Source organism: Chrysemys picta, chromosome 9 (genome assembly GCF_011386835.1).
Source record: "Chrysemys picta bellii isolate R12L10 chromosome 9, ASM1138683v2, whole genome shotgun sequence".
In the NCBI taxonomy this organism is placed as follows: Eukaryota; Metazoa; Chordata; order Testudines; family Emydidae; genus Chrysemys; species Chrysemys picta.
In genome coordinates, this window is record NC_088799.1 from 93,989,080 (window position 1) to 94,016,514 (window position 27,435).

The window sequence follows — 27,435 nt, forward strand, 5'->3', positions numbered from 1 at the left end:
GGGGGCTGAGACTGGGGCCAGGGCCGGGAATGGAACCATGGCCAGGGGCCGAGGCTGGGGGTGGGAGCGGAGCTGTGGGGCTGGGCGGGGCTGGAGCAGAGCTGGATGGTGTTCCCTCTCCACCTCCTGTGGGGACTGGGCTGGGCCCACCATGCCCCCACCCAACGTTTCTCTGTGCCCCCCTAGGGGAGCGTACCCTGCAGTTTGGGGACCTCTGTTGTAGAGGAGGGTAGTGCTCATTGGGTATAATGAAAATCAACTCTTTTTCTACAACATTGTCACAGGATCCAGGTCTCATTATTTGAAATAGATAATCAACTGCATGATATTACAAAAATGGAAGAGTAGAGATACCCAGAATAGAGCAGTGGTATTCAGACCTATCTTAATTAGCAGCCAAAGAAAGAATAGCTGATTGCTGTATAGAGCAATTATATGAAGTCAAAGAAATTTGGACCCCATTTCTAGATACATCTGGATAAAAAAAGTGTTGAGATGGCTCAAAGCATGAGAGGCCTTCATTCCACCTAACTCCTTTGCCTCTTCCCCCCCATTTCTCTTTCCCTCCTGGCTATTCATCCATGTTTTCTCCTACTCTATTACTGTGACCTCACCCTAACATGTTTTGTCTGTGTGATATTGTCTGGTTTTGTGTTGTTTGGTCTTTGACAAGTTGTAAAATTGCATAATTGCCTAATTCTGTTGGGTATCCAAATACTGCATGTGCCACAGGAAATACATATAAGCTGTAAGTCATTTACTTTTTTGTACTTTTCATTGTATGTTACATAAAAAATTAGTCACTGAAAAAAGCACCACTTTCATTCAAGCTTATGCAGCATTGGGATAGCACTATCCAGTGACAAGGTCTTACCCTATTGATACCATCTCTACAGAGCACTCCAATTGGGCTGCATTCAAAGTACTTTTACTACTTTAGTAGTATAATATTCTTGATGTAGTTTCATGCCATAGATCTTTTGTACACTGAAAAAAAAATCTGAACAGGCAAAACTTCCTTCTCCTGTAGATTAAGTTTTTCTTGGGATTCCAAATCCCCTTTAAAAAGCCAGTGAGCCATTAGTACCATTGTTAAACAGCATCTAGGGAAAATAACCTGTTTTAGTTATTTTTGTTGTATCTCATCGTTTAGAGCAGATCACTTCTAAGAGGGGGATCTTATCTGGTACTTGAGAAGGCAAAGAAAACTCATTTATTATTTTTATGTTAAGGTCTGGCTTAATATCTTCCATGGCTAGGTGACACTATTATTGCAGGAGCACAGCTGTTTGACAGTGCTAGTCCTTATACTGTTTTACACAGAATAGACAGTTACACAGATTCTGGTCAGTTTTGCCCCAGTACAACTCTGTGGTATTCAGTAGAAGGACTTCTGATTTACCCAGACCAGACTCTGGACCATAGTCTTTCCCCTGATAAATAAATGCAAGGAACCAATCACAGCATGAAAGGCTGTTGTGTTCCCGATGCTGTCTGCTACTAGGACTTCGCAGTTCTTCTCCGTGCATTTATGGACACGTCAAGAAAATAAGTCCCTATCTAATACCTTAACCAGCATAGATCATTGTACAGCCCTGTGAACACAACCAGTGATGAGCCACGTTATATCCTGGAATGGATTTCTGTGGCATCCACGGACCTCAGTAGGAACTGCCTGAATATACAAGAATGTCCCATGGTGTGCAGAAACTGTAGACCAAGTCCTCAGCTGGTGTGAATAGTTTGCTTCTCTGAAGTAAATGGAGCTACATAGATATACACCAGCGGAGGATCTGGCCTACAGAGGAAAAGACTGCTCTACTTTTACCAGAGGGTTCTTTGAAACCCATCAAGATATCCAGAATTCTGGGGTCAATTTTCCCCCCTTTCTGATCAGTGTTCCAGATGGAGCACTTGAAGAAATCCCCAAGTCCTGAAAACATCTGTACTAGTCCAAGCCAGGCAAGTTCTCAGATACAAGACTATTACAGAATCATGGCATTCCTATTAATATGTTGCTTCCCATCACACACACATGCTTTAAAGCAGGGGTTCCCACACTATAGTCCTTAGACCACTGCTGATCCACAAACCACATATTGATGATTCAGAGACAGCTAACTGCTCACATGGTGCTGCTTCTGCTCGTTTCCAGTAGCTAAAGTCAGCTGAAAATACATCAAATATCTCCCTGTTATCACTGTGCCACCTAAACAATTGCTCAAGTTGTTATTGTGACTGAGCCTGGTCTGGGCTAACTACGTTCTCAGGGATGTCAAGCATCCACATCCCTGAGAAGCACAGTAAGCCGACCTAAGTCCCCATGTAGAGAGCACTAGCTACTGCCTTTTGTGGAAGTGGATTACCTACTCCAACAAGAGAATCCGTCCCTTTGGCATAGGTAGGGTCTATCCTGAAGCACTCCAGCAGCACAGATGTGCTGCTGTAGTGTTTCAAGTGTAGACAAGCCCTGAGAAGAGGAGGGCAGGTGTTACACTTTGAGAATTGAAAGGGAAGTGGGTCCATGGGTTATGAATGGGACATGATGTGCCCTGGTGACAGCCCATTAAAGATGTGATCCAAGCCATGAAAAGATTTGAAATCCCTTGCTTTACAGCATAAGCACAGATTTCAGGCTCTAGCAGGGCTTATTTTAGCTTCTGCTTTCTTGTACTGGAATTCACACGGGGAAGAAAAAATGCACATAATCTGAATGGGGCGATTTTCAGATCAGATACCTTGTAATCTGCCAGGGCTAGAAATGAATACTTCATCCCACTAGAAAGATGATGGATAATGAGTTATTAGACCAGTGACCACTGTAAAGTCTTATTACATACCGATTGAGGACTGAATGTAGCAAGCCCAGGACCTCTCCCCTGTGTGATTTTCTATCCCTGCAGAATTACAACGACCCATACACACCTGCTGCAGGAGAACACTACTCCAGACTAAACGCTGTGACCTGGAGTGCTGTGGTTCCAGTACAAGGGAGCAAACATCCCACAGTCCCAGGGCTATCGAATCAAGACATATCTTGAACTGCATCCTTGGACTTAAACGGATCAAGCAGCAGAAAGCAAGCACCTGAAGGAGGCTAGCTGACTTAAATCATGACACACCATTGGAAATATTGCCAGATGAGAGGCATTCTAATATTCAGAGAGACAGGCAGAAATTAATAGGATAGGTAGCCACACCTTTTGTTCATATTTTATTCATACTGAAGGTAACATGGCCCATTACTACTAACAGATATAATCAGTGGCTTGCATTATTAACCCCCCTCCCATTTCCCCCCCACACACACTTTCACGTCTTGCCACAATAGTGTCAGGAGTTGTGATATTTTCATTGACCAGAAATCAATGCAAGATAAATTGTTCTCTTAAAACAAACCCATCTGTTACTTGATGTGGTATGGCATGCTGTAGATCTTCTAATGTCATTGATTTGAGAGACCCAAGCAGGTGAGAATAAAATGTATGGCCCCTCCATGTTCTCAGGATGATTATTTGCTTTATGTGCTGGACAAGTCCTGTTGTGTTAGCAGTTAGTTTGCTGAGTCCGTTTGAAGTACATAGTTTGACAGGGAGTCACATTTTGCTCCCTGCTACACTGGACAGCAGCATGCATTACGGTAAGTGAGGGCAGAATTTGACTGTGTGTGTGCAATGCCGTCATTGGTGTGAGCAGCACGTAGGCCCCGATCTTTCACAGGTGCTTAACTGTACATAGTCCAGTTTGTTTCAGTGGGATTATGCATGTGCTTAAAGTTAAGCACCTACATGAACTTTTGCAGGATCAGGGCCTGAGAGAGGTCTGCAAAGAAAGTATAAAAGAGAGCTAATACAATGGTTTTCAATTCATAACATGATTTAATTGATGTTGAAAAGCATGTGGTCTAAGCATCCTGTAATCTTCCACGTCACATATGGGGTGTAAGCATTCTGTGATGAATAAGCCCTTGTAGTTTATTTCTAAGTCATAGTTGACAAATTTCCAGGTGACACTAGTAACTAAGGTTTTTCCTCTTACTTTTAAATCACAGCTACTCCCAAGTTACCCAAAAAGCCATTGGATGGAACAGGTAAGGATCCTTATTGATTTATCATTCAGAGTAATGGGTGTTTCTCTTGAAAACATTTATGGTGAGTAATGAGTTATTCTCTTACTGTGAAGAACTGGGAAACTTCTGGTTTATTGTTATGAAAGAATGTGACTCTGTTTCCCCATAGCTCGTACTGGTACATGCACATCCACCCACCCATCCTGGGAATGAAGGCATTAATTTCTTTCTTGAAACAAGACAATCAATGGAGTTAAAGTGGAAAAGTCACCTAAAGCATGAATGATCAAAAACTAAAATTACTATAAAGTAATTAATGCAAACCTGTAGACAGTTAAACGGGTATGCGGAAGTACTGCGCCCTGGGGGAAATTGCATATACTGGTTTTGCCTGGGATCAAGAGGCTCTGAAAGCCAAGAATTGAGAGTGGTATGAAGTGCCCTGTCTGATACAGAGCAGGGTCACTCTTATCTGAACCAGGAGCTGACATGACACAGTAATCAAGAGGGATGGACCCTCCCAAAAGGGTTTGAAGGACTTTGAAACCTACCAGGAGCTCCATGTGGAAGATGGGGACACCTGGTAAGACAGGCACACGTATAAGCTGTTCACGGTTTCCAGAATAGAGAAAACCTATAATGCTTTTGGCTCTGACTAAATCCTTTGCCTATGAAGGCTGGCTGGTCACTGGTGAGCCGTATCATAGCTTCTGGGAACGGAAGGTGCTGAGCTCATTTCAGACTGGCTAAGGTGTGCACAGCTTCAGGAGGAAATTGCAGCGTAAATCCAGTGTCTGAAGAGAAGGGAATCCCTGTTCCTACCCAAAGAAAGGTGATGGCTAAAGGCCTGAGACCTGAGTGGGGCACCCGCAAGGGGGCCATGAAGGCATCAGCGGTACAGTTACTTCAGGATCTGTGACATATATGGTGTCAGAAGTGGGATCTAGGACAATGGTGAGTTTCCAGTAAGTGCCAACAGCCCTGACAGCAAGCACTGTTGAAGGAAAAAGCACAGGGTGTCCCATAGCCTATTTGGGATAGGAATAGGGAGAGACAAATAGAAAAGGTTAGGTGTGAACAGTTGAAGAAAGGTCAGCTGGTTGAGCCACAACTAAACTCTCAGGAGCAGGTCAACTAGCTGTGCCTTAGAGGACCAGAAAAGGAGTTATGATCCAGGACAATGAGGGATACCCAGGTCACTGATCGAGTCCAACAGGCCCGGGAAATCATGGAGACACCTCTGTAGTTGGAATAAGGCAAGACAACAAAAGAGGCAACTGCCGGTTTACAGGTAGAGGAGGTGAGATTACAGTTGGAGGGAGATAAACTGGGCTTTGAAATCCATCAGTTTGCAGACTGCAAGAAGCAATGATAGCCGGAGGAGAAACAGGGCTAGCACGAGCAAGAAGAGAAGGACAGGCTGCAGCAGAGAGAAAAGTGGAGAAGAATGGGCCAGGAAACTCCTGATCCACTGAGTGGAGCCAGACCCCACGTTCTTGGTGCTACGGGTGGCAGACTTCGAGGGAATGTCTAAACCGCAATTTTTAGCCCTGTGGCACAGAGTCGCAGAGCCCAGGTCAGGTAACTCAGGTGCATGGGGCTCAGCCTGTAGGGCTGAAAAATCGCAGCATACACAAGCAAGATGGGGCTGGAGCCCGATTTTTGAGACCCACCCCACTCGCGTGGTTTCAGAGCCGGCGCCTCAGCCTGAGCGCAAACAAACTGCAATTTTCATCCCCACAGTTGAAGCCAGAGGCACCTGAGCTAGGCCAACCGCAGCCATGCCCCAGGTTTTTTATTGCAGTAGAGACGTACCCCAGCTTATTATCTTATTTTAGAGGAGAGGTTGACATGGATTTATTTTTAAATGCTCTTGAAACTGGGAGTGAATTGAACATGGTGCCGAAGGAAGTTTGGGGGAATTCAGATAAAAGGGGATATGAACTGTGCTGATATTGCAACCCAAATTAGGGGGTATACAAGAAAATGGGGGACTAGTTGGGGAATTAGCACAGATGGTGAAGCTTATGAGTTAATAAGTTTGGAACAGTTCTATAAACTCTGCACCCCTGACCTGAAATCATGGTTAATAGACAAAAATCTGAGGGAAGTATGTGTAGGTGAGAAACTGGCTGATCATGTGACTAGATGGCCTGGGTTTGATTAAAAAAAAATGTAACAGGGAGGGAATGGGACCAGGGAAAAGGGGTCAGGGTCAAACAGCGACCCACCCCCAGCTGGGATACCTCCTCCGGTGGGAAGAAAGCCACTTCAGAAGGACCCCAAAGTGAGTGGGGAAAGGCATTGAGTCACCTCCTCCAGGATTGCCCAATGCACCCAATGAGGCCCAGTGTTTGTCCTGGAAAAGCCACTGGTAGGTAAACCTTGCAGATAACTCTGTGGGAGAGGGCTTGTCTACATGGCCCTGCAGCACAGCATGCACTGAAGCCTTGTGCTGTAGCTGCCCTGCATTGACCCTGAGAACGCGAACTAAAGGTACCGAGTTCACGTTAACATAGTCCTGTTTCAGACAAGCCCTTGGAGGGAGGGAGTCACACAGAGAGTCCTATTCTCCTGGGTGAAGATCCATTGGGTTCGCAGTGGCAGCGGAACTTGGTGGGAGTTAATGGAGAGACATTGATGGGATGGAGAGATTCTGGAACAGACAGCACAGCGGTTAGACCCTGTGTAGTGAAACTACATCACAGGCTGAAAGGGTGACCGTTCCTAGTGTGAAGCCCTTTGCACTACCTGCAGCCCAGATTTTGATGCAGACACAGGAAGGGGCTGTTGTTTGGGATCCTGAATGAAACACCTTTCAACGTGCTTCTTGGAAGTTAGGTTATGGCTTTAGAACCCATCCAGCTTTCTCCTGGGACGGCAGAGTATCTGAATCTGACCTGTACAATTCATTATCAGAATGTGTGTGAAATGGTCAGCCAGAGTGCAACTGGAGTAGCTGACAGGGAGAAGGGTGGGTGTGGTGGGTGTGGGTGTTAGTCACCTTCCCCCTGCCTAAAACAAAGGGAAAGCAGGGTTAAGCTCAGGTGCCCAGTGTATGAAAACAGATACCTGGGGGAGACGAGGTCACCGCCCGCTCCCACAAAGAGAGGAGTCTTTTAGGGCTCAGATTTTCCTAGATGCGATAGCTGATGGATTCCTTCACCAAGTAGTTGCTGAACCAACAAGAGGGGATGCCATTTTAGATTTGGTTTTGGTGAGGAGTGAGGACCTCATAGAAGAAATGGTTGTAGGGGACAACCTTAGTTCGAGCGATCATGAGCTAATTCAGTTTAAACTAAATGGAAGGATAAACAAAAATAGATCTGTGACTAGGGTTTTTGATTTAAAGAATTTAAAGAATTAAGGAAATTAGTTAAGGAAGTGGATTGGACTGAAGAACTTGGGGATCTAAAGGTGGAGGAAGCCTGGAATTACTTCAAGTCAAAGTTGCAGAAACTATCAGAAGCCTGCATCTCAAGAAAGGGGAAAAAATTCATAGGCAGGAGTTGTAGACCAAGCTGGATGAACAAGCATCTCAGAGAGGTGATTAAGAAAAAGCAGAAAGCCTACAAGGAGTGGAAGATGGGAGTGATCTGCAAGGAAAGCTACATGTTTTGACCTCAATAAGGTAGAGATAAAGTTAGAAAGGCCAAAAGCCATGTAGAGTTGGACCTTGCAAAGGGAATTAAAACCAATAGTAAAAGGTTCTATAGCCATATAAATAAGAAGAAAACGAAAGAAGAAGTGGGACCGCTAAACACTGAGGATGGAGTGGAGGTTAAGGATAATCTAGGCATGGCCCAATATCTAAACAAATACTTTGCCTCAGTTTTTAATGAGGCTAATGATGAGCTTAGGGATAATGGTAGGATGACAAATAGGAATGAGGATATGGAGGTAGATATTACCACATCCGAGGTAGAAGCCAAACTCGAACAGCTTAATGGGACAAAATCAGGGGGCCCAGATAATCTTCATTCAAGAATATTAAAGGAACTTGCACATGAAATTGCAAGCCCATTAGCAAGAATTTTTAATGAATCTGTAAACTCAGGGGTTGTACCGTATGACTGGAGAATTGCTAACATAGTTCCTATCTTTAAGAAAGGAAAAAAAAGTGATCAAGGCAACTACAGGCCTGTCAGTTTGACATCTGTAGTATGCAAGGTCTTGGAAAAAATTTTGAAGGAAAAAGTGGTCAAGGACATTGAGGTCAATGTTAATTGGGACAAAATACAACATGGTTTTACAAAAGGTAGATCGTGCCAAACCAACCTGATCTCCTTCTTTGAGAAGGTAACAGATTTTTTTAGACAAAGGAAATGCAGTGGATCTAATTTACCTCGATTTCAGTAAAGCATTTGATATGGTTCCACATGGGGAATTATTAGCTAAATTGGAAAAGATGGGGATCAATATGAAAATTGAAAGGTGGATAAGGAACTGGTTAAAAGGGGAGACTACAACGGGTCATACTGAAAGGTGAATTGTCAAGCTGGAGGGACATTACTAGTGGAGTTCCTCAGGGATCGGTTTTGGGACCAATCTTATTTAATCTTTTTATTACTGACCTTGGCACAAAAGTGGGAATGTGTCAATAAAGTTTGCAGATGACACAAAGCTGGGAGGTATTGCCAATACAGAGAAGGACCGGGATATCATACAGGAAGATCTGGATAACCTTGTAAACTGTAGTAATAGAAATAGGATGAAATTTAATAGTGAAAAGTGCAAGGTCATGCACTTAGGGATTAATAACAAGAACTATTGTTATAAACTGGGGAGGCATCAGTTGGAAGTAACAGAGGAGGAGAAGGACCTCAGGGTTTTGGTTGATCACAGGATGACTATGAGCCGCCAATGTGATATGGCTGTGTAAAAAGCTAATGCGGTCTTGGTAGAGATAAGGAGGTGTTAGTAACGTTATACAAGGCACTGGTGAGACCTCATCTGGAATACTGTGTGCAGTTCTGGTCTCCCATGTTTAAGAAGGATGAAGTCAAACTGGAACAGGTACAGAGAAGGGCTACTAGGATGATCCGTGGAATGGAAAACCTGTCTTATGAAAGGAGACTCAAAGAGCTTGGCTTGTTTAGCCTAACCAAAAGAAGGCTGAGGGGAGATACGATTGCTCTTTATAAATATATCAGAGGGATAAATATCAGGGAGGGAGAGGAATTATTTAAGCTCAGTACCAATGTGGACACAAGAACAAATGGATATAAACTGGATATCAGGAAGTTTCGACTTGAAATTAGACAAAGGTTTCTAACCATCAGAGGAGTGAAGTTCTGGAACAGCCTTCCAAGGGGAGTAGTGGGGGCAAAAGACATATCTGGCTTCAAAACTAAGGGCACGTCTTCACTACCCGCCGAATCGGCGGGTAGCAATCAATCTATTGGGGATCGACTTATCGCGTCTAGTGAAGACGCGATAAAATCGATCCCTGATGGCTCTTCCGTCGACTCCGGAAATCCACCACGGCAAGAGGCGGAAGCGGAGTCGACGGCGGCACAGCAGCGGTCGATTCGCCGCCGTCCTCACAGCCAGGTAAGTCGACCTATAATACGCCACTTCAGCTACGCTATTCACGTAGCTGAAGTTGCGTATCTTAGGTCGACCCCGCCCCGTAGTGTAGACCTAGCCTAAGCTTGATAAGTTTATGAAGGGGATGGTATAATGGGACAGCCTAATTTTGGCAATTAATTTGTCTTTGACTACTAGCGGTAAATATGCCCAATGGCTTGTGATGGGATGTTAGATGGGGTGGGATCTGAGTTACTACAGAGAATTATTTCCTGGGTGTCTGGCTGGTGGGTCTTGCCCACATGCTCAGGGTTTAGCTGATCGCCATATTTGGGATTGGGAAGGAATTTTCCTCCAGGGCAGATTGGCAGAAGCCCTGGGGGGTTTTCACCTTCCTCTTCAGCATGGGGCACGGGTCACTTGCCGGAAGATTCTCTGCACCTTGAAGTCTTTAAACCATGATTTGAGGACTTCAATGGCTCAGACACAGGTTTGATACAGGAGTGGGTGGGTGAGATTCTGTGGCCTGCATTGTGCAGGAGGTCAGACTAGATGATCATAATGGTCCCTTCTGACCTTAAAGTCTATGATTCTAGACTGCCTGAGTCCTGTCCCCCAGGGTAGGGAAAGAGGCTAGCCCTCTGCCCGCCCACACCAAGGAAGTTGAGGGAGCGCAGAGCATGGTTGTGACTGAATCCCCAGCTGCAAGAAGGGAAACCGAGGCAGCTAACGAGTACTGCCAAAGCGATGATACCAACTCCGGGATGGGAAGCACACAAGTAAAGCACACAACAGCTGCTTGGGAGATTGCAGAGGTGACTACAGTCAGGAAGGGGGGAGGCGAGTTATTCTCTCCTGTCTATAACCCCCTGACGGGCTGTGAGAACGTGAATGACTGAACAGGGTGGGAGAGGAATCGCCGCTCACCTAGTCTCTGCATTTTGGAAACTAAAGGCAAACCCAGTGGGACATGGGGTCAGGTTCTGCCTTCTCCTCCACAGAGAGCTGGAGGTGATGCCATGGGGTCTGGAGTCCCTGACCTACAGGGAGGTAGGGCATAGAAAGGAATTTGGCTCTGGGGAGGGTTAAAGATTCTCGCTTGCCAAAAGTTTGGGGTCCCTCAGTGGCTAAAAGCACTGCATGGTTAAAAAGCAGCTTTGCGAGGAGCCAGGCCTATCTGACCAGGGAGTTACTTCCTATAATTCCCCAGTGGAGGAACCTCCAAGGCACCACCAGGGCAGCCGACCCTTTGAGGAACAAAGGGTCGCCATCCTCAATCCATAGATGCCAGATGAGAGGTGGGAGTGGAAGTTCTGGGATAAGTAGGGGCAGATGAGAGCTCTCCTTGGAAATGCACCTAGGAGATTCTGAAGGGAAATGGGTCGGATGTCAAATGGTTCTGTACTGCTTGATGACCGGTACATCAGGCGTAATGAGTAAAGCCAATGCCATTTATTTGTCTGTAGGATATGGGGATGGTTTGGACGATTTCAGTTTGTCAGATGCACTGGATGACCTTTCCACCAAGCGACGTAAGTAACGTTTTGACAGGAAAATCACAATGAGCGGGCGGTGGTCAAAATGTCAGATACCAGGATTCTTCTTTTTGTCCAGGACTGGTGTGTCCATGATTTAATAAACTCAGCTGCAGCTCCTGCACCACAGGGCTGGGCCAGCTTCCCGCACTGGGCACACTGGGTCAAGCACCACGCAGGTTTGGCCCAGCTGCCCTTCGATCGTTAGGGTAGAGGGGTGGCCAAGCCAAATTTGAGTGCGTGTTGCTGAGCGCCCATATGCTAGGTCACACCACCACTCACTCAAATATGGCCTGATGGCTGGCTCCCCCTTCCCATACCCCGCATACCATGGCAGAGGGGTGGCCAGTCCAAACCTGAGTGACACCACGACCTCACGATTCCTGGAGCGGAGAGTCAGGCTTAGCCCTGTGGGACAAGAGCCAACTTTGCAGGGTGTGCATGAGGTGGGCTTGCTGGGCAACCCGCCCCTGGAGGCAGGACCCAGTTTCCCATCCCCCTCCCTTAAAACCATCCCATCCCAGGAACAGGAGCTAACACCCCCATCCTGCATGCCTGCCCCACTTTAAATGGCACTCCTATTACTTTACACACCATTTCGCCCATAACCCTTGACCTTTCCTAAATTTACCATGGCTGCTCCTTGATAAAAATGCCATGGCAGTCTTCAGCCCTAATCACAACGCACCATTGGAAAAATCACCAGCTTAAAGGTGTCCCGATATTCAGAGACACAGGCAGAAATTAATAGGAACAGGGCAGCCATACTTTTTGTTCATATTTTATTCATACTCATGGTAATACAGCCCATTACTAGCAAACATAAGTCGTTTACAGTATTTAAAAAAAAAACCCAGACTTTGGCCTCATACAATATTGACAGTATCAGGAGTTGCAATGTTTTCCTGTTACTAGAAAGCTCTCATTGACCAGAAATCAATGCAAGATAAATTCTTCCCATAAAACATCACTCTCTGTTACCTGGCGAGGTGTGGGGCACTTAGATCTTTTATTGTCACTGATCTGGGAGACCAAGCAGGCGGGAATAAAAGTTTATGGCATCTCCACATCTACAGATGTGTTATTTGCTTTATGCACTGGACAAGTCCTGTTGTGTTAGCAGTTGATTTGCCTAGTCTCTGTTTGAAGTACATAGTTTGACCGGGGATCAAATTCTGCTCTCTGCTACAGTGGACAGCAGCATGCATTATGGTAATTGAGGGCAGAATTTGATTGTGTGTGTGTAATGCCATCATTGGTGTGAGCAGCATGTAGGCCCTGATTTTGCACAGGTGCTTAACTGTACATAGTCCAGTTGATTTCAGTGGGATTACTCACATGCTTAGAGTTAAGCACCTGCATGAATTTTTGCAGGATCAGGGCCTGAGAGAGGTCTGCAAATGAAGTATAAAAGAGAGCTAATACAATGGTTTTCAATTCAGACCATGATTTAATTAATGTTGAAAAGCATGTGGTCTAAGCATCCTGTAATCTTCCACGTCACATATGGGGTGTAAGCATTCTGTGATGAATAAGCCCTTGTAGTTTATTTCTAAGTCACAGTTGACAAATTTCCAGGTGACACTAGTAACTAAGGTTTTTCCTCTTTCTTTTAAATCACAGCTACTCCCACGCTACCCAGAAAGCCATCGGGTGGAACAGGTAAGGTGTCCTTATTCATTTATCATTCAAACAAAATAATGGGTTGTTTGTCTTGAAAACATTCATTTTAAGCAATGGTTTAATTCACTGCTGTGGAGAACTGGGAAACATCAGATTTATTTTTTTATGAAAGAATGTGACTCAGTTTCCCCCATACCTTGTACCACACTCTGGGTGAAATTGCATATATTTGAGTGGGTTCAAGGGGCCTAGCACGCAAAGAACTGAGCATGGTAGGAGGTGGCCGGTCTTAAGTAGAGGAGGGTCAAACCCAGGGCTGGCTCTGGCTTTTTGGCCGCCCCAAGCAAAAAACAAAAAACAAAAACCTGCGGCGTGGCCGGAGCGCGGGTGCAGGGGGACCAGCTGGGGTGGGGGGCGGAGGGAGCGGGCGGGCGGGCGAGAGAGAGAAGGGGGCAGCCAGGGCTACAGCAGGGGTGCTTCCACGCGGCCCCTCCCGCTGTGCCGCCCCCTGCCGCGAGGGCTCCGCTCCGGTCGGCGGGGAGGGAAGGAAGAGGACTGCTCTGCAGGGCGTTCTGGTTTTCCGCACCACCGCCCCCTACAGGGTGGCTGGAGCGGAACAAGAAAAAAAAAAAAGCGGCCGTGCCGCCCTAGGATTGGGCAGAATGCCGCCTCCAACAATCTGCCGCCCCAAGCACCAGCTTGCTCAGCTGGTGCCTGGAGCCGGCCCTGGTCAAACCAGGAACTGACAGGGGCTCCAGGTGGAAGATGGGGGTCATCTGGTAAGCCATGTGAATAAGCTGTTTGTTTTTAACGTATGTTTTCTCTGTATTGCTGTTGGTTCTGAATAAGTCCTTTGCTTTTTGAAGGCTGGGTGGTTGCTGGACACCCGCTTCTAGCCTCTGTGGTAGAACAGGACTGTAGGTGCTGCACTAAGTTCAGACTTGCTAAGATGATCAGAGGGAGCAGCAGGAGGAAATTGCAGCAGAAATCCTCAGTCTGGAGGGAGACAGACCTGTTCCTGTCTCAGGCTAGAGGCCTGAGATCTGAGTCCCCCCTCAAGCAAGCCAGGAAGGGTCAGAGGTGTAGATACCATAGGAACTGTGCACCTATAAGAGATGTGCCCATGACAGGAACTGCCACATTCGACGGCTTCACTGATTTGTTACAGTAACACACAAGCTTTACAAAGAATTACAAAGGGTTTAGAAGAGCTGTGCTAGCAGGACGCTCTCATGTTATCTCTTAGCACCGGCAAGCCCTAGTCCTGGCCCAGGACCCCACCCCATGGTGCCGCACAAACACAGAACATACACAGTCCCTGCCCAAAGAGCTTGCAATGTACAGTGCAATAGCTGCCATTTTTCAAAACTGTTCTAAACTTTTTTGAAATCTGCTTCTGTAGTGCAGGATGGACGTGTGAGCAAGGCCCTGACGGGGCTCAGGAAATCTAGGTTCAGTTCCCAGCCCTTCTGCTGATTCCTTTGTGACCTAGGGCAAGTGTCTTAATGGTTTTGTGCCTTAGTTTCCGCAGTAAGAATGCCCTACTGCCTCACATGTTTCCTGCTCGAAGAATGGCAGCCCCTTGCTGTGTTTACACACGGAAGGAAAGCAAACTATTCTCGGTTCCATTTTTCTCGTACGTGTTTCTTATCATCCCTGACACAGGAAATCTCTGTTGAAACAGTGCAGTTCTAACTAGTTGTGGAGAGACACTTCCCCCACTCTGTCTCTTTTCAAATGCCCTTGCTGATTAGATACAGGCACAGTTGAGTGTCTGCTCAGGACCCATTTGAGGAAACTTGCTTGGTGAAAGTTTTACCATCTGCAATTTCTCCAGCTCGATTCCAGCCAAATGTCAGCTGAAATGTAGACGGGTCAGCTGAGTAACCGCTCAGCCCTTCAGCTTGAAATAACTGCAGTGAGTGAGAGAGCTCCAGAAACGAACACACTCACTAGCCAATGCAAACCCAACCTAACCCATTGGCCAATATGGCTTTCATTCGGGATGCCAGGAAGACCCAGGTGGAAACAGCGTCATGTAACATCTGCTGAGCATCCGAAGAAGTGGGTATTCACCCACGAAAGCTCATGCTCCTATACGTCTGTTGGTCTATAAGGTGCCACAGGATTCTTTGCAACTATATTTCTGAGCTTCAAGAACAACTCCAGCAGAATAAAGAGATTAAACTTCGTAACAGGGGACATCAAAACTATCGGAATGAAAAATTGTGAGTCAGATTCTTCCCTCCATTCTCGTGGTGCAAAGGAGTGGGGAAGCTAGCGTAACTGGCCATCTAGGGGTTCCCCCAGGAATCCTGGGAAAGTGCAGGGACTAGCATAGCTGGCTCCTGTGTCCCCCAGTGGAGAGGGTATGTTGGGGTGTGGCCTGAGCTCTGGCAAGCCTTGGAAGCCCATACAAACTTCCTGCAGCCATAGCCCCTGAGGCTGCTCTAAGATATATCGGGGTCAAGGCCAGCACAGACACTGTGGAGGAACAAAAAGCCAGAAGAGAACTACACCATAAACTAGCTGTTAAGCTAGTACCCAGCAAAAGCCAACCACTGCGCAGAGGGGAACAATTCAGCTGCATTTAACTGTTAGTGAGCAAACAGATATAGGCAGGGAGAACAAGGCGAGTATTAATGGGAAATGGGAGGAGAAGGTTCAGAAGCTCACCATACCCAGCTCAGATACCACAGTGATAAGCACCTTACAAGAACCTAGGTAGATAGTTATCACTGGTCCCTGGCTATGATCCAGCACCAGTCCCGGTATGCATAATACATACATGCATGATCCAGAATTGTCACACCATGTTCCGTTTTTCAGTCAGCAAGTTTTCCACATTAGAAAAAGACACCATGGTGTGAAATCCTGGCCCCATTGAAGTCAATGACAAAGCTCCCATTAATTTCAATGTGGGTAGGAATTGACCCCATAAATCCATGTGATTTTGGTCAGTGGATGCAGGTGCAGGATTGATGGTAAGGAGCAGTCTGCTAGCTTTATTTCCATGTGTGGCCGGGAACTGCTAGTTGCATGGTAGGAGTTGCACTTAGCAAACTGGCTCTAGCATTCAGCTGACAGTTCACATCTGGCTTTCCCATACAGTGCACTTCTGTAAATAGCAATTGCACTGTAGATAAGAACTATGAACCCTGGGATTTAGCCAGCTGTATATCTCAACATGCCTTTAACATGTGGACCCGGGGTGCCTGCTCTGGATTCAGTCTCCGGCGAGAGAAGTCATTTGATTCAAGATGCCTCGCTGAGAACTTGAACTCGTCTCCTTTGCCCCAGAACATTTCTTGTTCTGACCTGATTCTCTCCAGTTTCCATGTCTAGCTTGCACATGCTTTTCCTGCTGCGAAATCACTCACACAGCCAAGGTTCGTAGCACTGTTCCAGAAGCTAGATGGGCATTTACAACTAATTCCCTTTAGTGAGCTCTGCCCTTCAGAGGTTCCCTCAGAACACAGTCTGGCAGATGTGCCAAGGCACTGCGTGTTCTTGGGTAGCCCTCCCTTTAAAGTACCATTTCCATTCTCTGGCTTGTCCTGTGCTCTGAGCTTTCCCTAGTTGATTAGATTCTGAAATCCCTTTCTGTCCTCACTCCAATTTGATAACATGTAACTTGCTCAACCCTATGTGTAGAGGACACCTCTGTGATCAGGCGGGGAGAACAACACACACACACGCACACCACATTTCTGGCTCTAATGAGCAAGATGCTCTGTTCTAAAGAAAGCCTTTTTCTGGGAAAGCATGCAATTAAGTTATTCTTTCTATTGCATTTCCAGGATTGCCTTGACAACTGCAAGCATTTTCCATAACACTTCTCACAGCATTTTGCGTCCATTATAAGAGAGCATCTGTGGGAGGAAGGGGAGAACTCTCCCCCATTGCAGTACAATGGGTCTAGGACACACAATAGGTCCAGATCTAGGAGATGAGGTGGCAAATTAGGTTGTAGTCAGTTTAATCTGAAAGTTTTGCAATAGGATTGTATTCTGACAAGTAGAGCTCTGGGGTATATAGATACCTTTTCTCAGCTGACCCATTGTGAATCTTTTGTATCTTACTGATTAAGTCACACTGATCTCTATGTACAATTTCTCTGTGTGAGAAATGACAAGGCAGCCATGAGCCCATGTTTCCCAGCAGGCACTACAGGTAAATGTTCTAATGCTGCCTTTAAGAAAGAGAATTAAGGCTGCAGAGCTCCTGGGAGGTTGGCCACAGGAGTGGGCCACATGTGGGCTCAGGGCCATTGATAAGGTTCTGCAGATAATAAACCTGCACAGTGCAGGCTCTTCACGTTGACGTTGAATGGTATGCGTCTCCTGCCTCGTGCAGTCACAGAAAGCTTTTCAACAGCAGAGCCATGCTGACAGAATCATGCTGTTCACACAATGATGAGACTGTAGTCGCGCTGCCAGAGCTCTCTCGCAGCGCTGTATGTACTCCACCTCTCCAGGGGGGAGGGCGTTTTCACACCCCTGAGCGCAGCAAGTTGCAGCGCTGTACAGCGCCAGTGTAGCCAAGGCCTTAGTGTCCATATAGTGCTTTGGGTCACGACTGAGTCCTTCCCAGCTATTAAAACACCCTTACAAGAGAGACTTAGTAATGCACAGTATTAACCATTGGATAATCTTTTTAATGAAGTGTGGTATTCCCTCCTCACTGGGCAGAAGATAATGGATATTCCAGCACTGAATGCAACTCACATTGGAATCTAATCTCTACTGATGGAGCGCCCAGTGGTTGGGCAGTTGCTCACGTACTATAATCATCATCATACTCTCGGTGACAAAAGTGCACAGTATTGCTAAAGAGCCAAACTAGAACTGGAGTTTAAAAGGAGCCTCCCTTACCCCTTCCTAGAATTCCTGGAAGGAGCGATGTATGCAACAACAACAGTCCTCTGATACTCAGCAGTGTCCTCAGGCCTTAGCAACTACAGCCATTGTGGCATGTGTTCTAATTAAGTGATACGTACCAGTGTGTTCTGTATTTGAACGCAGCTCCGCAGAACAGATAGAAAGGAGGAGTGTTTGGTAATCTCAGGTGAGCAAACCCCAGAGCACTAGAGTATTGGGAGGGTCCTGGCTTTGTAGCACAGGCCCATGGCTTGTACTCCACCCCGCCACCCCCAGTCTGATGTGCTGGAGCTACAAAGGCCTGGTAGCGTGTCTTTTTATTGCCTGGTGAGCTTTTGTAATGTAACTTTGTTGTGGTCTTGTTCCTTCAGATATTAGCTTATGGGATGTGATCCACACCACCACAACCAAGAAGCCAAAAACCACCAAGGCCCCGCCCAAAAAGAATCCAGGTAAGTGCTAGTTCTTGGGGCGTCAAGAGCTAGTTCCAAAGGAGGAGAAGCTAGCAGTGCACAAACTGGAGAAGGGGTGGAAGCAAGCCACAACCTCTCCAAGCACTCACCTTCTGCCTCACCTATCCCCAGACCCTTTTATTTGCATCCCATTTTTATTTTGTTCACTCAGTAGTCCTGGAAAGTAGGGGGTCTAGTGTATCCACCTTTACCCCATGGACACACTGAGCTGGTCCTGGCTGGTAGCTCCAGCTACTTTGGAAGAGTTTTACTTCGCATTTAAAAACAAACCCAGCAAATTGTGTATAGCCCTGACGACTGTGAAGAAAACATTCCAGACATAAAGCAATGAAGCGCTGTTTCAGGCGCCCCACTGAAGTCAATGGAGACGTCAGTGGAGTTGTACCTGGTTATGCTAGCAGTGAATTTAGCTCCAAGATTCTAGACAGATAATCTGAAACATTGTCGCTGAGACTTTCTCCCACGTGTTTCAGTGGGGTGTTAACTCTGAAACCTAATGACACCAAGCACTATTTAAGAGCCAGTCATTTTGCCAGGTGTTGTGGACAGAGTTTTGGCAATTTAAAATCTTGCTCTGCTTTGAAAGAGCAATCTTACTTTCCCACCAGTGAAAGAGTCAAAAAATTCAATTGGCTCGGTTACATTTCTGCAGTAGTCATTTAATAAACAAGTTAACAGTTAACAGAGAACTGTTAAGTTCTCTGTTTAAACTTAAATTCTCAGGATACACAGCAATGTGTTTTCCTTTATCCTTTTGTTTTTCCCCACTACTGACTATTTCAGTCAGTAAAGGTGCATCTCAGAAAATACTTCCTTGTCCTTTAAGATTCCCCCCTCCCCCTGCCTTATTTCCACACTCTGAACACATAGAAATGTCTATTTCGTTCTGCCCTTTTCTCTCCTACTTGATTTATATGATTTCCTGGCATTTGATCCACTATGCAAGACAATTTCTGCAAGAAGAACATGACATTTATCACAACACCAGCATGCGAGCACAAAACCAAATGAATTGCAAATATCTCCCATGATATTATATGTTTAAACTGAAAAAAGAAAAAAAAAAAGTCAGTTACTTCATCTTTCCCATTGACACTGTCTGACAGGGTTGAGAATTTTCTTTCTTAAGAACCTTTGTCAGAACTAAGGGATTAGATCAAGGAGTGTTGAATGAAGTACCTTGGAACTCTTGGTCCAAGATAGTAACCAGTATGGTATTTTATAGCAAAGGATCCTGCAGACTTTGACTTATCCGATGCACTAGATGATCAGAATGATGGGAAAGGCGGTGGGAAACCAAATGTAAAACCTGGTGAAGGTACGTAAATTAACTTTCTTACTCTGCGCTAGATCCTGCAGCGTAAAGCTGTCTATCCTTTTTCTTACGACTCGGGGGAATGCAAAAAACAGTGGGAATGAACAGACTAGACCCCCTGGGACAGCGCCTCCCTTTCGGATGATTACAGTGGAGCTTGTGCTGGTTGACATCAGATGAAGGGCGCTTCCCATCCCTCCATCAAGTCGATACGTAGTTTTCATTGTTCAGTGCATCCTTTCATTTAAGCAATGAATTGTTGCAAATGACAAAGTTGGAGGAAGAGGCGAGATTTAAAGCTGCAAGAGCTGGAGATTGGCTTTTTCAGAGCATTAGCTCTTCCTCTAGCTTCTCATGTAAATTTATGGCATTTCCCTGTCTTTCCCTTAAACATGACAGGCCCAGTTCTTCCCTTGGATAAAGCATACAAACTCCCCCTCTCCCTCTTTAGAGTGGCACACACATACCTAAAGGCCAAATAGGACTCTGCAAATTCAGGGCTTTCTCCACTGAAATCAATGGATCAAGCCCATAAAGAGGGATGAGGAGGGAAAATCTGTTATTGCAGAATTAATTAAAGAGAGAGAATATATTTTGTATTAAAGGCCTTGCCTAGCGTCTCATTGGCTATTTACACATTTACGTATTTGTCCCCTTGTTTTATTTCTTATTGTCCCTGTGACTCATGAGCTACTGGCAGGTCTGCTATGTTGTCCCTACCTGATAGCTTATTGACTGAATGGTACGTGCCCTTTAACTCTTCGTCATTATCAAGACACACAAATCCAGAGCAGTCCTAATTCCCAGCCTAATATAGAATATGGGCTGGACTTAACTGGGCTGGGAGGCCTCTTTCCATTCCCAAAATATAACAGGTGGAGACTCATTTGTCTGCGGTTATTGTTCCTTGAGCACCGATCTAGAAAAGACTTGCACAACCCTTTGCATAGAATAAACTACTATACCACTTGTGTAATTAATAAACAGATATTACATTAGATTTTATTAGCTAGGTGACTTGCAAGTACTTTGATTTCAAGGTTTGTTTAAATATATTAGACTAATTGAGGAAAATCTAAAGAGTCAGTGTGTTAGTACCAAGTATCAAAAACTAGCCTCTCCCATGGTAATTTATACCCCATCTTAATCAGCATTGATACAACTTACATTTTGGCCTCCATTCAATTTGTTAGTTTTGTTTTTAATCTTATTGCAAATCCTAAATCCATAAATGCTGTTTTCTGTGATCAGTTAATGAATAGAGAATCCTGTTCCAGGCTCGAAAGGTAAAGATAACCCTTCAAGAGGTGGAAAACAGGGTAAGGAGTCTTGTACTGGCTCCCAGCCGTACTTCTTTCCTTTTATGAATCTCAGCTTTCTGGCACCCGCTTTACTAAGCACTGAAAACTTCTGTTACTCCTCTTCTATCTGTAAAATAAATTGGGAATGTAATGGTTTGAATATCTACACTATTTTTCCTATTAATTCAAGACTGTTTTATATTTCTCCATTTCAATTTTGCATATATTAAACTTATTTTCTCAGTGATTTTATCTCAGCTACTTGTGTTAGAAATGTGTTCATGCACAATCCTTCTGCTGGAGATACTCCAGTAACACTTTAAAAAAAAAAAACCCCAAATGCAGTAGCATCCCACGATGAGAGGCCAGATACCCTTTTCTGTCAAGATCTGCTCAGTGCAAGAGAGAAGTGGGGCTCTCAGGGAGCCGTTATGCTCTGCCCTGCACATCCACATTGGTTAGAGCAGCCTAGGGGTTGTTCTAATCTATGTCAATTGACAATCGTTCCTAAGGGACTGTACACCAACTGAAAACTAGAGGAGCACAGCAGCATTCCACCAGGGCTGGAACGGGGATAGTGCAACAACCTGCTGAAAACTCCCTCTTGCCTCCTGCTCTTATTCCTTCAATAAAATGCCTGGAGTCTGACTGAAGGTCTTTTTTATGCTGCCTTTGTACATGAAGTCTGCTGACTGTATGTTGTGAAATACAGATCTCGTGACCCTTAAAATAGGCCCCATATTTATTTTCATTAAACACTGTCTGTTGAGCTACTTTTAAGCAAGAGAGGTTTAATAAAAAATAAAGAACATCAGCTCAAACAAGGAAGGAAGTTAAGTCCTGTTTGAGGGAGAAAAAGGTTTCCTTAAACATTGCCAAGCCTGTGGGATGCAATTTGGATGCTCAGTATGTGCTTGTAGCTTACACACAATATGCTTAACTCTTTGAGGAAAGCACCTGTTTTCCAATTCCCATGTTGTACTTTTCAGGAGCTTTCAGGACTAGATTCACAAGGGGGATTTAGGTGTTGTAATACTGAACGTTGCAGTGCCTAACTTAGGGCTTGTCTACACTTACTGGGGGCTCGACGCACAGCAATCAATGCATCGGCGGTCGATTTAGCAGGTCTAGTGAAGTCCCGCAAAATCGACCGCAGATTGCTCTCCCGTCAACTCCTGTACTCCACCAGATCGAGAAGAGTAAGGGGAGTCGAGGGGAGAGCATCTCCCATCGACATTGCGTAGTGTGGCCCCCATGGTAAGTAGATCTAAGCTACGTCGATTTGAGTTACGCTATTCATGTAACTCAAATTGCGTAGCTTAGATTGAATTTCCCCTGTAGTGTAGACAAGGCCTTAGGAATCCAGATTCACAACCCCAAATTAAGTACTCAGACTCCCCACATAATGCACAGAGAGAGTTGGACACCTATCAGAAGAATTCACAGAAGCCAGTATACTAAACGGGGAGCTGCCTAAAGTAGCCAATAGGAAATGCCGAGGGAGACGATTGGGGCCTAAGCCCAACCCCTCCAGAGAGAGTTAAATACCTAATATTGGATTCACAGCCACGAACCCTCTCTTGGAGTCAGGCATCTGTCAGTCAGTCTCTTCTCACAGAAAAGGTTGGTGCCACCCTTATATTCCATAGTCCAGTGGTTAGAGCACTTCTCTTGAGTGTGGGAGATCTGGGTTCATGTCCCAACTCTGTCTGGTTTGGAACAGGGATTTGAACCTAGGTGTCCCATATCCCATGGAAGTATCCTGACCACTGGGCTATAGAATCATTCATTGTCCAGCTCTGTCCCAATGAATATTGATTTATTTATACAGAGTGGAACTTCAAGCAAAAAAGATTGAGACATCCCCACCCTGGTGGTCCAGGCACTCCCCTCAGAACTTTTGGATGAGGAAGCCTTTTCAGAGACAGCTCACTTACAATTGAATTTTGAGAGACTTTACGCACCTCTCTTTGTAAATAATGCGGACTTGGTACGACTTAAAATTGGTTCTGCATTGCTCCATGGAAGACTTTTTCAATAGGCAGCCAGGGGTTGCACAAGCCAGAACTGGTCCAGAGCCCATTTTGTACCAGCTGACACGAGTGCAATGAGAATCATTCTGAAGAGCCAAGGGCCTGACTTTTTCTTGGAGCTGAGCATTGGCCTTGCCCACAAACAGGAGGTGCTCAAGACTTCTGCAAGGGCCTGAATCTAAAGTCAGTGCCATTGACTTCAATGGGCTTTGGATCAGCCCAAAAATAAGGCCCTAGTGCTCAAGTTGGATAAAGCCAATGAAAGGCATCTGGGAGTAGATAGAGAAATTGCTGAACTAATTCTTTTGGCAAACCAGCCTCCCTCCCCTTGCATGCTCTTCGCGCCCCCCCGCTCCCCCATGTCTTGTGGTTTCATACTAACCAGTATTAATATTTTCAGTTACTAGTTAAATGAGAAAATCAGCCTCTGTATGAATACAATTATGTACCAGATCCGAGCAAGTACTGCATGAGCACCAATAGAAAGTATTAACAGACAATAGACCAGTGGGACTTTCTTAATCTCTGCCATTCCTGAACTTGGAGTACAGTGAAACGGTGAGATGTCCACACAGATGAGAGCTCCTCTTGAATTCAGAGTTGGGATACTTATGAAGTTCAGTTCAGAAGACAGACTGCACTTAATTATATTGTCTGCATAGAGGTGATGCAGCTCAAATGTGGCATTAAGTGAATAGCTGTGTAATAGACGGTAGATTTGTAAGCAAGAGACACTGTCCCTTTTGCGTATCCCAGCAGGTCTGTCATTCCCAAAGCACAATGTGGGCACTGTCAGGGAAGTAACATTTCAGCGAGATACCTAATTGCTGATGCTTATCAGCTTCTGACCCTCTCCTGCTCTCTACAAATCCAACACAGTGCCACCTGCAACCCTTCTGGATGGTTTAGAGAGCTTTCTGGTTACCAGGGTTAGTAGATGTAGCTGAACAACTTGATAAAAGGCCTTGAACATGCAACATATTGCAATGTCTAAATTACAGGAAGTCAGCACATTTTTTTTTTTTTTTTTTTTAGCATTTTCAGATGACGATCTGGCCGGTGTTCTGGACGATGGGAAGTACCATCCTGATAAGAAGAAAGGTAGGTCTTTACACTCTACTGACCAAGTCCAGTATAGTTGGTTTATACCCCAGGTCAGTTAATACACAGTATGACCCTTCCATCTGGAGACTAGGAATGGTGATAGAACTGAGATAGAGGGTGTAGTTAGTGGACAATGTATGGTATTTCATCATTATTTACATTGTGGTAGCGCTTACATGCGCCGATGAAGATCAGAGTCCCATTGTGCTAGGTGTGGTACTAGATCTTTTTAATATTGCTACAGCATTCATTTTCACTTGTTTGTGAGAGAAACAAAGTGAAGTCAATCTAAGTCCAGAATAACTAGTCTCAAAGACATAAGCTGGATTCATTTAACTGTTGTTCTTTCATCGTTGTTATTATGTTAAGCAACACAGTGGCCTAGGTATTAATGTTGTGCTTCGGTACCATGATGTGTTCATGCCTGATAGAATTACCTGCACTGTGCACTATAGTCACCTATAACCACACATCTGCAGTGTCTGGTTATAGTCCCCAAATCACTTGTTTTCCATGATGTGGGTGCTACCGGTATGGATGAATCTGTCATTCAGCAGCTGGCAGCCAATCCAGGTGCAAGATTTTCACACTCACTTCCACCCCTTCCTCCTGGCAGGCTGGCAGCCAGCCTTCCCCAGTTCTCATGCCCCACTGAAAGCAGCTGTAATATAATCTGAGCAGCTAATCTAGTATGTGCAAAAGGCAGTGGAGAAACTGGAGTGTAAGATGAGACTGATAAGGAGTCACATGTATGTGTGAAGTTGTACTTAAATCACTGTAGTAGAGCCTTGCATCACTAACAGACAACATGAGCGAGTCCTGGCCCTTGAGCTAAGAGATGTTGGTGGAAACAGAGACTAGGATCAAGCACCCTGCTAAGGCCTTTCATGAAACGGAGATAGAAAAGCATTATTGTCAGCAAGGCTCTTAGAAAGTTGATGGGGAGGTAGTTTCAGATGCTGAAAACTTCTGCAGTGAGACTTTCCAGAAAGAGCATGCGACTCCTTTTTGGATCTCCTGCTCCCAATAGAACTAGCTTGAAGCTAGGAAATGTGCCAAAGGAGAAGTGTATTATGGGCATGGGGAAAGACCATGGCTAGCTCTGGCAAAGAGGCACGTTAGCTTCATCCCAGCAAAGCAAAGGAGAGAGGAACGCAGGGTGTCTGCAGCCTTCATGGCCTCCAAGCCCAGGGGAAGTTTTAGGAATGCAAGGAGGAGAAACCTATGCAGATGAATTTGTTCCTTTATTAGCACTGTGTCCTGTATGGATGCCATGGATTGCAGTACAGGAGGAAGAGCGGCTCTGCTGATAAAAGATGCCACCCTAAGCTTGTCCGCAGGTCACTTCAATCACCTCTCCTTTGTGGCATGATGCCAGAGTAGCCTTTTTAACATGAATCTCTGAATTACCCACTGAGACATTGGAGGAAGAGAATGGCAAGGAACAAACTTGTAGCCCACTGGCGGGAAGGGGAAGACCTTTGGACCACTGATTTCTTTAACTCCAAAAACAGTTACAATTTATGACTCAGCCCCCCTCCTTTGCCCCCAACTAATTAGTTTCCTTAATTAGCTTTAAGTTATTTGAGGAGTGATTTTTAATGGGATATCAACTAAACTTCTAAAAGTTGCATTTTACAAGATAGCATCTGCCTTCTCGGACGAACCCCGAGCAATGACCTACTGTCAGGATGTGCTCTTGCTCCTGTTGAAGTCAATGTTCCTTAATGTCAGCAGGTGCTGGGTGAGGTCTTGCTTCATCAGTTAGGAAGTACTGGTTTCGCCTCTGGGTTGGAAAGTGCTCTGAGGAATGATCCAACTCCGAGTGTAGTTAAGGACAAGAGTCCCACAGCATTGGGAACTGGCTTGGGGAATTGGCTTTCATGACTAATACTTTGAATATACAGAAAATGGTAGAAAAGATAAAAGCTTTCCCTCGACTTTCAACCACTCACTACTGCTTACTGAGAGTTAAGATGAAGACATCAGGCCGCATGTTTGTGAAGATCCACAATATTAAATATTAAAATAGGGAAATTCAAAGGATGAATACCACCAGCCCAGTCAACAAACTGCGCTAAAGACAAACTGCATTGGAGTAATTAATACTATGCTGACCCGCTTCCATAAATTCAAGATTTATTTACAGTGATTTGTTAACTGTAGAATTTGGAGGGAACTTTTCCTCCTAACCCTGTTTTTCCAGGGAAAGCAGTTTTTAAATAGGTTTCAGGCTAAGTAAAGATTCCTTGGCATTATGGAGCTTAGCTGCACATTTTTCTATTGACAATGCAAGTATGCTGTGTGATTCTATATAGCATGTCAGTTGTCATCCCTTTATAGTCAATGCACAAAACTTTGCTTAGCACAGGAATAGGGTATAGAGAGCTCATCTGCCATACAGAAAGGACTACCCACTGAAGGCAGCTCCTCTGATAATATGTATGATGTCTTAAGTCTTCACAACAAAAGCGAAGAGAAAGGACAGGAAGAGTCATCAAATCCCTGGAACTGATCCCACCTTATGGTGAAAGAATGAATAGGTCTGGCAAGCCAGGTTCTGATTCTGAGCTACGGTCTGTAGCGCGGGTCCCGTTGTACCGAAGTGCATCCTGAATAAAGGTCACTGCGTCACAGTTTGTAGAAGATGCAATAAAATAATAAGGAACATCACAGGTGGGATTCTCAGCTGGAATGGGAGAATTCTCACCGGGATTCCTTCCTGGGCACTGAATCCTGTCGCTGCTTTGGCTCCAATTGGAATTGGAGAGTCGACTCATTTTGGTATAAACGCCTGCTAAACACAGCTTGTCAAATCTCTGAGCAGCTGTTACAGGCCCAATTCTGCAAGGTGCTGAACACTCTGAGTTCCCATTGGAGGCAATGGGGCTTTAGGGTACTCAGACCTTTGTAGGACTAGGTTCTGCTGCATGTGCCTATGTCAGCGTGGGGACCTAATTAATCCTTGGAAAAAGGGGGAAGGAAGCCACTTAGCTCTTCATACCTCCAGCCAGATCTTCTCCTTTGACTAGAGATTTACGGCCCCAGTGTAGTGTCAGGCTTTGGCTCCAGTGAGCCAGTAGTTATTACACTCATGTGCATCATACACATACACTGCCCTCTCACCCCCCCTCCCCCATATTGCACACGTGGCATAACTTCATAGCACCTTAGTTCTCAGAACATAAGAAAATGGAGGCACCATGAAAGAGAAGTGCGAGGCTGATTAATGTACTGAACTGTTTTAAGTCAGCCTGTCACCAGAGGGATGGAGTAGACTAGAGGGCGGTCAGTTCCCACATGCCCCTTCCCCTGTGTATACATTTTCAAGCTGCGTGTGTTGCAAGCATCTCTCATTTTGCAGGTCCTCTTTCATCGCCCGCCCACAGCCTGGCATCAAAAAGCCTTTATTGGAGTCACCCTGGCATTGTCTCAGAGGAAGCCGGGATTTCTAGACTCGAGTGCAGATACGTGTAAATGAAGCCACAAGCAACTGTAAAGCCTGCCTTTGACTGCACCGCGCTAAATTTATAATCAATTCCCCTTATAGCCCAACGCAGTGTTACTGAGCCA

The 27,435-nt window shown here is 45.3% G+C and overlaps 2 protein-coding genes across 5 annotated transcripts in view; one reads left to right on the top strand and one right to left on the bottom strand.

Moving 5' to 3' along the window:
* The window catches only part of HMGB3 (high mobility group box 3), a 136,059-nt gene that overhangs the window by 105,528 nt on the left and 3,096 nt on the right, over nucleotides 1-27,435 (bottom strand). The gene's annotated exons all lie outside the window — the stretch shown is intronic.
* Nucleotides 1-27,435, top strand: part of CD99L2 (CD99 molecule like 2) — a 95,590-nt gene that overhangs the window by 54,221 nt on the left and 13,934 nt on the right. For 3 of the 4 annotated variants that reach the window (XM_042851111.2, XM_005298989.5, XM_005298988.5), the window contains 7 exons: nucleotides 4,052-4,090; nucleotides 11,065-11,130; nucleotides 12,757-12,795; nucleotides 18,008-18,088; nucleotides 19,335-19,427; nucleotides 20,702-20,743; nucleotides 23,794-23,859. In XM_042851111.2, coding sequence (XP_042707045.1) covers nucleotides 4,052-4,090; nucleotides 11,065-11,130; nucleotides 12,757-12,795; nucleotides 18,008-18,088; nucleotides 19,335-19,427; nucleotides 20,702-20,743; nucleotides 23,794-23,859 — 426 coding nt within the window. The remainder of the gene's footprint in view (nucleotides 1-4,051; nucleotides 4,091-11,064; nucleotides 11,131-12,756; nucleotides 12,796-18,007; nucleotides 18,089-19,334; nucleotides 19,428-20,701; nucleotides 20,744-23,793; nucleotides 23,860-27,435) is intronic. The other variant, XM_005298990.5, reaches the window with a different exon arrangement.